Raw genomic sequence first — 12,279 nt, 5'->3', positions numbered from 1 at the left:
CGTCAGCGGAGGTCCTTTGACAGTCGCAACCACTTTAAAAGAATAGTAATTAAGTTTAAGTCTGTTTACTCGCGCGACTTCGTTATCTCTATGAGACACGGTTTCAAAAGTTTCACAGCTAACATGGTGTTCGGACATCCGTCGAATTCCATTATTTATCTCCGCACGGTCTACCCGAAAAAATTATTTCAGTTGTTAATCCTAGCTCGTGCGAAATCAAGGGAGCTAGGCTATAGCAGAGTCATGGTGCACGTGTGCAAGGACGCTAACTCTCCTTTAATAACAATCTACTGTAGCTCTGATTTAGATAATCTCGCGCCGGTCACCATGACCTCAAGGCGATTCTCAGCATCAAACGTCGGGAAACTCCACTCACCGGACGCCTCTCACGGAGATGGACATCATGCATGCCAATGTCAACGGGCTGCTGACGCACTTCGTCGAGGTTGAGGCTTATTTACACTTGCACTTTAAACACATCGTTGCTATTACAGAATCAAAGCTCTCTTTTGATGATGGAGATGCGTCGGTGGCCGTTGACGGATATAATCTTATTTGGCATGACCGTAAGGGGTGTTGTGGTGGTGGGGTTGCCGCTTACGTTCATAAACCGCTTTGCTCCTATATTCTCGTGACGTCTGAGATCCGCGATGGTACGAGTCTGGAGGATGTCATAATTTAGATGTCTAGTGACCGCAAACAACTATTGTTTGCGGTGGTCTATAGACTACCTAAAGTAGTCCATCCGTACGCATTTTTCAATAAATTATCAGTATTTCTTCCTCGGTACAATAGCGTCGTGGTCACTGGGTATTTCACATGTGACATGCTCTCTACCACCTCATTTGAATCTAAATATCTCAGCGATCTTATTAAGTTACACGCGCTTTAACTCGTTCCATCACCGGTAACTCATCACGTCGTCAACAGAGATCGAGTGCAATCTCACACATGGCTAGATCTCTATATTATGCACTCCCTAAATGTGGTAATAAACTATGTAAAGTCTGACGCGCCATTTACCTACGGGCATGACCGTACCGACCTCACGATGTCGTTCGCACGTCATCGCACTTATGAGTATAAAATTCTTAATCAAAACCTATCGAGGCTCGTTGGCAATGTTAGTTTCTTAGACGACGTTAAAAGGGGCCTAAGCTCACTTGCTGACAATTCCGAGCTTAACAATATGGTTTCATATTTCAACACAACATTGTCGGCCTCCCTCGACAGGTTCGCACCGCTCCGCCTAATAACAACAACCGCCGTCAAAAACCATGGATAACTCCAGCGTTCCGTGCAGCTATTAAAGATCGCGATCAGTTATATCATAGAGCCTGCGATAGAGATTCCTCTGAACTCATAGCCGAGTACCGTACACGTAGAGCCGTGGTATTACGGGATCTACAAGCTGCCAAAAACAGCTATTACGCGAGCAAAATCAAAACAGCCCAGCAAAACACCGGGCTTTGGGGTGCTCTCCGTAGGCTGCTTACAAGCGATACGTGCGTTGCCTTACGATATCTATTTATCCACAGCATCTATCAAATTATGTATTTATGTATTTATTATTACTAGACACTAGGTTTAATCATTAAAGGGCCACAAAGCCCCCAGTTAACTTCTACTTGTTACAAATTTAGTTTTAGCGCAAGGCCATAGAGCCTACGATGTAATCACTTTAATTATGTACCTCATCAATCTTCTGTTATTTATGCAATGTAATCTTTACTATTATAAAAATCTGTACACCCTATGGGTCCCAGAGTCCTAGGGTTGAAATAAATATCTATATCTATCTATATCTATATCTCTCTCTTTGACACAGTTATTCTCATTGATCTCAAACTTTCTTGGAATCCTTACAAGGGATATGTGACAAATCGAGTCCCATGCGCACTCTACGGGCTGTAATTTTTGTATATGTACAATCGTATCACTGCGTAAACAGCTTGCTAGAGCGCTAATTGTCTCTCATCCTAACTACGTATGTATCTCTGCTTTCTTTTGCGTACTATGCAATATTGATTATTATAATTTGCACAAGATACATTTATCTAATTTTACTATATTAGCTTTAGCTAAATATATATTTGTTTAAGACATACTATCAATATATCCGCTATATTGATGCATTGTTTATATTTATGCATCTTCTCTCGCTATGCATTATTAGGAAGTTTTATTATGATTCTTTCTATTCTTGCGCTGTGATATATAAGCTACGAATTCACGAGCTCTGCGTACACTCTGTAAATATATACCACTATATTTTGCTTTGTATTTTTTTTCCCATCATGCGGTCATATTGACCAAGACGTTAATAAATACCCCCTTTTTCTCTCTTTCTTTCTCTGTTAACCCTTAATCTATTCAAGTCACAAAACCTATAAAATAATAATTTATTATATTTTTATAGTCTGTACTTTATTAGAGAAAGGAACAACAGCCATTTTTGCACATTTAGATCGATTAAATATCTTTCATCTCCAGAGTATGTGCGACTCTATGGAAATTCCATTCATAACAGTTCAATGGGATCCATATCAAATTCGTGGAAAATCAATAAATCTTTATCCAAATGCTGCAGTTCTTTCTGAGGTACGTTACTACTATGACTAGCTGGTAACTCGCTCGCTACCGCTTGCTCTTTATATTTAAACATTGATTCAAGTTTTAAATATACATATATATATATATATATATATATATATATATATATATATAATCCACAAATTTATGATAATATGAATATAAAACAAAAACAATAATAAAATAATATACCATAACTTAAATATATTTTAAAATCAGTAATTACAGTTATTACATTATAAAATTAAAGCATAATACTTGATTAAATTTGAATTAAATTCAAAGAATGTATTATTATTAAGTAATAATATGTAGTTATTAAAAAAATATATTTATTTTGATGCGATGTGGTGTATTAATCATAATATCGAAGGGATGAGATTTTATTTACAATGGACAAAACAACGGAGATAAAGGACTAAGTTTGACGCCAAGACACAATTACATCACTATAGACGATGAATGAGAAATTGCGAAATGTCCGTCATGATAACGGTCATAGTTTTTTAGATGTTCCGTACATCGAGGTCTGATATTCGGACGAATAAACTTAGAAAAACACGATGTAATATAGATATCGATGTCATATCAATTAAACTGCTTTGAATGGTTGTTAAAGTCATAAAACAGATATCAGACGTTGTGATCGTTTCAATTCAGTTTTCTAACATTTTTAAGACGGGATCTGTTGCCATATTATGGCGCGTTTTTCAAAGTTCCTATTTCTGATCCGTCTATTTATTAGTTTATACTATGAATTTAATTGTAACCCAACATATAAATTTAAGGTAATAACATTAAAGTTTTTAATTTTAGTGGAATATAATAATGAGATTATTTTGAATTTATAAATTGGTAACATGGCTAATATAACTATATTTATATGCTTTTTAATTTAACATTTTTTAAGCTATGTTTGGTGCGGTACGTGGTAGCATGGCAGAGTAAAATGAATACGTTATAATGATAAAAATAACATTTATTATTTTAATATAATGGTTTAGTGTTAACTATTGATTAAATATAAGAGTATTTTAAATATATTTTCTTTTTTTTTAGGTCGTTTGCCGCGGTTTAGAGTGGTTAGACGTGTTAGTGTGAAGTATATTTGATTGAACAAAATTTTCAGTAGAAAGGAGATAGAAAGGAGTGAGGTGGAGGAAAAATAGGAGAAATAACCAGAAAATAAAGCAGAAAAAATAAGAAAAATGACAAAAGAGGGGAAGATTGAGAAAGAAAAAGCGGCATAAAGAGGTTAGGCCACAAAAGAGAAGGACAGAGAGAGGAACGAGTGGCACGGCCGCGTAACATGAATCAACTCAAAAGTAATTAGATTAAAGAGATAATAGGAATAAAGAATAACTATAAATAGGAGACAAGACAAGGAACAGAAGAGACAGCACGCCGAGAGGGGAAAGAGGGAGAAGAGGTATCAGAGGAATAGGGAGAGCTCAGAAACAACTGGCACTGTCGGAAAGTTTTGTGAGAAAAATAGGAAGGAAGAAAAAGAAAAGGGAGAAGCCCGGAAATAGAGGAAAAAAAGAAACAAAGATGGGACGGGAAGAGACTGGAAACATGAATAGAAGAACAACTAGGAGTGAAGATAGAAGTGGAAAGGACATGGATGATTAGAGGAGAGAGTGAAAGCAAAATAGGAGCAGAATGCAGAAACAGATAAGAGAAGGAAAAGCTCATGGAAGCAAAGAAGAGACTGAAGGGAATAGAAGTGTTTATAGATTATGATATAACGAAAATAAAAAAGAAGGACTAGAGAGAGACTAAACGAAATGGCAAGACAATGGAGAAAATAAGGAAAATCAGTAAAAGGAGAAACAGACTGACGACGGAACAAAAGGAGTTCGTAAGGAACGAGAAGGAAGAAAAGTTTTTTGGAGAGAATCGGAAAAAGAGAGAAAATAAGGAAAAGAGAAGGAAGAAGACAAAGGATGGGACAAAGGTAAAACATTAAAGTTCTGAGCAGGACTAAAAGGACCAAAAGAATGGAGATTCATGAAAGGCTTCGATGTCATCTGCCCACAAGAGACCTGGACAGAAGGAGGAGAGAAGAACAGCATAAAGGAGAGACTATAAGCATATAAAGTAAAGGTAAGAGAAGCTAAAAATGGTAAAAATAAGGGGAGGATGAAAGGTGAAATGATAATGGCAATAAGGATAGGGAATAAGAGTGACAAGATAGAATGAATGAGAGAGAGGTCGAGCGAATTCAAAGGAGGCAAAATAGTCGTGGAAGAAGAAAAATGGTAAATAGGCTAATCCTATATGAGGGAAGAAAGAGAAATGAACTACGAAGAGGTAGAAAAATGAGTAAAAAAGCAGCGGGAAAAAATACTATGGTGCGAAGACTCAAACACGGGGACAGCAACAGAGGGGGTGGGCTTATAGATGAGGAGGAAAACGAGGAGAGTAGAGTCTCAAAGGATGATGTTATAAATTAGGAAGGACAAGAATTATTGGGCAGAATCAAGAATATGGGACGAAGGATTCTAAATGACAACACAGAAGGAGATGAGGAGGGAGAATTTACATACATAGGGGGAATGGGATGCTCAGTCATAAATTACGAAATAGCAAACGAAGAAGGCAGAAAGAAAGTAAATAAAATAAAAATAATCGACAGATCCGAGTCAGGTCATGAGGCGATAGCGATAGAACTAGATGCGAAAAGAATGAAGCAAGAGAAGAAGATAGAGGAAATACGCAGGATTTCTTGGTCAGAGAAGGCGATAGAGGAGTGCAGGAAATGGATAGACCGGGGGGGGGGGGGGGGGAGAAGCCAAGTCGTGGAGGAAACTAAAGGTTAAAATAAGAAATGCAATATAGATAACAGACGCCAAAGGAAATAAAAGAGGGGAAGTGGTGGGACGAAGATAGCAGAAGGAGAAAAGCTGAGTTAAAGAGGGTGAAAAGAAATCTGAAGGGAGGAAGAAGGAGTAAAGAAGGATATCTTTAAGTGAAGAGAGAAGTAAGAAATTGTTATGTTCTAGACTCGGCGGTCTTCATCGGACAGTAATATTATCCGACGGTGCTTAGTTATTCCCGCGATCCTAAGGAACGGCCTGAGACAATTGTCCGAGTACTCTCTTGAAATGACAAAACCGATTCGCTGACTAATAATATGTTAGGACATAACCCTTTGCCGTCACATCCTCGACTTTTAAAAAAGGGGAACTAACTGGATGTTAATAACTCGAAAATAGAAGTGAATATCAGAGAAAGAGAGTGAGAGAGAGAGAGAGAGAGAGAGAGAGAGAGAGAGATGTTATCGACTTATTTTTTTTTTTTTTTACGTGGCATTTGGAACTCGAAAATTCATCGCCTCATCTACGCAAGCCTTCCACGCTGCCCTATCTTGTGTCAACCCCACCCAAGATGCACCTCTCCGATCGACACCCACCCGTCCTATTTCTACTAGATCCGCTTTTACGTTGTCATCCCATCTACGTCTAGGTCTACCTAGAGGTCTCCCATTCTCGCTACGTGCCCTGCCCATCCCAATCTGCGCGATATTATTATTCTGTTAATATTTGGTGACGCGTACAGATTGTGTAACTCATCATTGTGTAGTCTCCTCCATTCCCCGGTTTCCTCATCTTTCTTCGGCCCGTATATTTTTCACAAGACTTTATTTTCAAATACCCTAAAACGGTTGTCCGCCTGCTTAGTGAGAGCCCACGTTTCGCACCCGTACAGAACCACCGGCAGTATTATTGTCCTGTATATTCTTATTTTAACGTTTTTAAACAACAGCCTCGACTTAAGTAAATTACTCACGGCGAAGAAGCAAGCATTACCCGAATGGAGTCTCTTATTTATTTCGACATTAATCTCGTTTCTATCATTTATGGTCGTACCCAGATACCTGAATTCGCTAACCTTTTCAAAAGTAAAATTCCCAACTCTGAGATCTTCCTCCCCTCTGCAGATGCCTAGCTTATCCACAATCATGTACTTTGTTTTTGATTCACTCACTTCTAACCCTGTATACTCCACCGCTTTTATGAGGATTTCCGCGTTTCTTGCTACCGTTTCCCTACAATCCCCCAGTATATCCAAATCATCTGCGTAGCCTAGTATCTGCGTTGTTCCATTAAGCGTTGCGCCCAGCTGGCTAACCTGCATTTTTCTAACGGTATACTCTAACGTTAAGTTGAACAGCACCGTAGAGAGCCCATCCCCTTGTTTTAAACCATCGCGTATCATGAAGGGTTCTGATACATTACCGCCTACTCGGACATTTCCCGTGCTTCCGTTCAGACATATTTGAATTAATCTCACGAGTTTTTTCGGTACACCGAGAAGTACTAGGATTTGATACATTTTTCTTCGCTTAATAGAGTCGTACGCTTTTTTAAAATCTATAAATAGTTGGTGTATGGTTTCGCAAAATTCCCACTTTTTCTCTAACAACTGTCTTATGGTAAATATTTGATCGCTCGTCGATCTGTTGCGCCGAAATCCGCACTGATAATCTCCTACTATATCTTCCGCGAATGGAGTGAGTCTAGCTTGTATTACGTTTGACAGAACTTCATAGCACGTTGCTAAAAGTGAGATACCCCTATAGTCATTGCAGTCTGTCTTATCCCCCTTTTAAAAAATCGGTATAATGATAGATTCCTTCCAATTTTCGGGTATTGTTTCATTTTTCCAGATGGCACATACTAGTTTATAGATTTTGAAAGTGAGCTCGACGCCCCCATATTTGAGTAACTCAGCTGGTATAGAGTCATTTCCCGCGGCTTTGTTGTTTTTCAGTTTTTTAATCGCGGCCTCTACTTCTTGGTAGCTCGGTTCCTCCACGTGGGGTTCAGCAGTGTGAATTTCGTCCCCTAATTCTTCGCTATTTTCGTGCACGTTTAATAATTTATCGAAATAATTTTTCCACAGCGACAGTAATTCGTTGTCATTTGTTACGAGGTCCCCGTTTTCGTCCTTCATCAATTGCGCTCTACTCCTAAAACCCTTTCTGATGGCGTTAATCCCTTTGTACATTTCGCGGGGGTTATTTTCCTTACTGTTAGTTTCTATTTTCCTAATAAGATTCTTTTGATACTCCCGCTTCTTATTTCTGTAGATCGCGCTCGTGTGTTTCCTTACGTTAGAATACTCTTCTACGGTCCTATCGCTTCTATTTTGTAAGCTATCTAATTTAGCCTTTTTGCGCCTTTCAAACCAGAGTTCGCACTCTTCGTCAAACCATGGTTTGCTCTTTGGCTTTTTCTTTTTACCCAGTACTTTGTTCGCTGCCTCTTTTACCATTTTTTCGATGTCCCCCCATAAGCTATTCGGTTCGTCATTCCCCTCCGGCGATGTGTTTGCTTCTTCAAGTGCCTGAAACCTGTTATTAATTTCTATCTGGTACCTAATTCGCTCTGTTCTATCTCGTAGTTTCTCAATATCGAAGCTTTCTACCTTGTTTGCTCGCTTACTATTTTGATTCGCTACTAGTCTAGCTCTTAATTTGGCTACTACTAGGAAGCCCCTCTGTAAGCCCTTACGTCAAGAACATTAGTATGACGTCTTTTTTCAATGAGGAAATGTTCAATTTGGTTCTGTGTGGCCCCGTCCGGCGATGTCCACGTTGCCTTGTGTATGTTCTTGTGCTTAAAACACGTAGTTTTGATTATAAGATCTTTTGCCGCCGCGAAATTTATGACCTTAATACCGTTATCATTGCTGGCTTCGTGCAGGCTTTCCTTCCCTATAGTAGGTCTAAACATTTCCTCCCTACCTATTTTAGCATTGAAATCGGCTAATACTATTCTTGTGTCGTAAGACGAACTGGTCGATTACCTGCTCTAAAGTTTCGTAATAGAGATCCTTAGCTTCTTCTTCTTTGTCCTCCGTAGGACAGTGTACATTAATAAATACATATCTATACCATTCACCTTCGATAATGGTACGAGAGCCTATCATTGACGGATTTGAAACTTTTAACCGAATGTATGATGCTTTTGCTTACGAGAAATCCGGTGCCTAGAGATCCCCCACTCCCGTCCCCATACCGGTACGTAAAGTTAGCCGATGCTAGTACTCCGCCATCTGGCCACCGCGATTCCTGTATTGCTACCAAATCTAGATTGTACCTATCAGCTTCCTTTACGAGTTCTTTAAACGCACCTGCTCTGTATAGACTGTGAACATTCCAAGTTCCGGTCCCTTTTGGTTCGGATTTGATTTTTTTGAGCCATGATGTTATGTTAAACCCGCGCGCTTCGGATCCTGTTCCGATCGCAGGCGAGTCCATCGTTCTAGAGGTGATAACCCCCATACCTCTCTATAACTAAGTATGAGAGCTTTCCGACTTTGACGAGGACAGTGTCAACTCGTCGTCAGACACACTACGGTTTCATTCTCGCATCCTAACGCCCCCCTGCAAGGCAGCGCGCTGTTTGCTGGCATCGTTACCGCGTAAGACCAGGTGACGAATCATTCTACACATCCCCTTTCGGGGCAGTTGTCATCGCTCCCGCATCCTCCTCGGCAGCAGGATTTTTGCCCATTTTTGTAATGTGTGATGAAAGAGATAGATTGAGAGATAAAAGATAATGTGAAGTGTTTCTGTTGTTGTGGTGCTTGCGTAGTGTTTCTAGATGAATGCGTTCGACAGTGTGGGCTCATCACACCCACGCCTGTTCCTATCGGCTGTCCGCGGCTGCTTATTCAATTTATTCGCAGCTAACCTCTTTCTCAGGGGCTGTTCCTCTATCCGCAACCTAAGGACGCGCTGTGTAGTAGTGATAGGCACCCACCCGTCCGATCTGGACGACAACGCCCAAGACCCGCTTAGGGTAGCGGCATTGTAACAGTGTTATCGACTTATAGTAATATTAATTGACACTTACCTTCGTATGAATCAGGATCAAAGCCGCTCCGCTTCCTGCTCGTCCTCTCAGTTATGATTTGGGAAGCGCGATTAGGTCAGTGCAGCAAGGTGTAGGAAGTCGTCAAATGATTTACTCTTACACAAATCTTAGATTGAAAGTTCTTTAATTTAGTCAATATCTGATTCGTTCACAATACAACTCACACTTGCGCACGCACGAATGTTAGAATTTCGTGAAGAGTACACAGAAACAGAAACACAAGGCGGCGATACAAATAATAGAAAAATTTATAGCAAGCGAACTGCCTTTATAACACTGCACGTAATTTTCTATTTGCAGTTAATGATTTTAATTCCGCATAATTAGTCAACAAGAACCGACCTGGAAACGGGCAGAGCTTTCGCTTGGTTCAAGAAATTATAACGATTGAATGCCGCCACGGCTTGCGCTACAGAGTTTATATATACTCCGCTTCTTTGTAACCGTCTTCTTCCGATTTCCCGGAGGGATGAGTACTTGGCCAATTATATGCTTAGACGTCGATGTTCTCCTCTCGGTGTTTGAATTTTGGAGTAGTGTGGACCAATCAGAATTGTATTATTAGTCGATAAGACTTTCTCCTCTTCTAGTAATGCGGCTGGTCTTCTCTCGCCTTCCGATGTGTTGCCGTGCTCTATTATCTGAGTTATCGCAACTTTTACGACCTGCTCTGCGCTCGGTCCGTACGTTCGCCATGGTGTAAGCTACGTATTTTAACGAGTTCTCTGCTTTGGAACACGTGCACTTGTGTTGTAATATTATATTTTAGTAATATTACATATATTCGTAAGGCGTGTGGATGTAGTGCGTGCGTTGTGCCTCTTGCGAATGTGTGAGTGAATTTTCTTATCTTATCTTCTCGATTTCTCCTTCTCGTTGCTTTCTTTTATTCTTGGTGTGCTTGTCGTATACTGGTGTGCGAACGTCATTTTTATCGCTGCTTCGTCGTGGTGTCTAGTTAAATAAAGTCCTTTTAGAGAGCGTCCTTTTTTGTTCTTGACGGATTCGGATTCGAGTCATATTCGGATGCGGATCGTAACAAATGCCCTGCGCTTGAAAATTTTACATCGTGAATTTTATGTTCGCGAATTCGGTTCTATTCGTAAGTGTCTCAATATTCAATTTACATTAATAGAATTTTATTGTTTTTTCTAAATTTAATTATATTTCTTGTATCATCGCCTTAAGTTCGGATAATTTTTTCTGGTTTTCGATGCCGAGTGTTTTATCGCTTCTCGGAATCGAGGCGCCTAATCTCTCTCGGTTCCTATGGAGAAGGGCATTTCTCTTTTCAATATTAATTTGTCTTTTTATTTAAATTTTGTTTGTTTGTTTCTATTTGTTTGTGTTTTTCATAAAGTGATTTTTGGTGCTAAAAGTGAGCATTTCACAAAATTTAATCAGGAGGAAGAAAGAGGAGGGACTTAGAAAAGAGTTAAAAAAGTAAGAGAAGATAGAACAGGGAAAAAGTTTTGGGAAAAAGAGAGCAGATAGATAAAAAGATAGAAAATGAAAAGTGGCTAGAGTTCTTCGAGGGTTCAGGAGAGAAAGAAGAACAACAGAGCTGAGAGAAGGAGCCGGAGAGCGAAATAGAAAGAACGAAAGATTAGATAAAGATAGAGGAAATAAAGGCAATAATAAGAAAGTTAATAGAGAAAAAGGCACGAGGGCGAGATGGAATTCAAAACGAGGCGTGAAAATATCAAGAAGACAAGTTGATAGAAGAGCTAACAGAAATAGTAAGGAGGATTTGAGATGGAGAAGGGCTGCTAAAAAAATGTAAAAAAAGGAACAATAACCCTGATGTACAAAAAAGGCAATGAGGGAGATTGCAAGTACATACAAACTACAAAGGAATAATACTCATAGACGCAGGATACAAAATATACGCAGAGTTTATAAGGGAAAGAATTGGGAAGAGGCTGGAGAGAGAGGACAGACTGAGCTACACCGATATAGGAGTTAAAAAAGGAAGAAGCAAAAACTGGAGCAAAAACTTAGAAAAAAGAAGGAAATATTTACGCTTGCTACGCAGATATGAGAGCAGCATTCGACAAAATAAAGAGAAAAAAATATAGAGAATGATAAGGAGACTGGGAGTGAGAGAGAAAATAAGAGAATAATGGGTGATTCTAAAATAATACAAGATTTATATACCACCGTGATCAGCGTAAAAAACTGAGTTTAGGGAAATTAGTCCAAAAAATTTTACTCCACTTTTTGCTTTCCCAGTCAGGAAAGGAAAATAAATCCGCCCACCACAGCGCCCAGCAGAAAAGCGCGTGAGGGAAAGTGAGCGCGGCGGCCGCAGCACCGTGTCGTTGCTAAGAAGGTCGGCGGCGAACGAAGTAACAGAGGGAGCCGAAGAGATCGAAAAGCGCAATTCTTTCGCAAAGTCTGACGATCTGCATGTGCGAATGATTTTCGTTCAACTGACAGAACTAATTTTAATAAATTTTCTAGACAGTTAATTTCTAGGTAAAGTCAATGAGAAAACGGCGAAAGCCTCAATTTCGGATCATCTGCTGCATATTTCTTTCGCTTATTTGCAGCAAAAATTCAAAAAACGTCGAGAGCTGTCTTTTTAGAGCAGTTATAGCTGTCTTTTCTGGCCTTATCACATTAGCAAACAGCATGAGGAGAACGATCTGCGTCGAGGCTCTAAAGATAAGGGTTTTTTTAGAGCGTAAATTTTGAAAACAGCGAGAGCTGTCCTTCGTTACACTAGCAAACTGCACGAGAAACTCTTTCCACGGGCCTATCAGCGGGACATTATACGGAACTCTTTGCCGTACTTTCC

At 39.6% G+C, this 12,279-nt stretch overlaps 1 protein-coding gene across 1 annotated transcript in view; it reads left to right on the top strand.

Moving 5' to 3' along the window:
- The window catches only part of LOC100115531 (glutamate receptor ionotropic, kainate 2), a 661,409-nt gene that overhangs the window by 172,247 nt on the left and 476,883 nt on the right, over positions 1-12,279 (top strand). The window contains exon 4 of the mRNA XM_031925963.2: positions 2,420-2,601. Coding sequence (XP_031781823.1) covers positions 2,420-2,601 — 182 coding nt within the window. The remainder of the gene's footprint in view (positions 1-2,419; positions 2,602-12,279) is intronic.

Source organism: Nasonia vitripennis (assembly GCF_009193385.2).
Source record: "Nasonia vitripennis strain AsymCx chromosome 3 unlocalized genomic scaffold, Nvit_psr_1.1 chr3_random0006, whole genome shotgun sequence".
NCBI classification, from domain to species: Eukaryota; Metazoa; Arthropoda; class Insecta; order Hymenoptera; family Pteromalidae; genus Nasonia; species Nasonia vitripennis.
The sequence above is the reverse complement of the archived record's forward strand: the minus strand, read 5'-3'. Positions and strand labels throughout refer to the sequence as shown.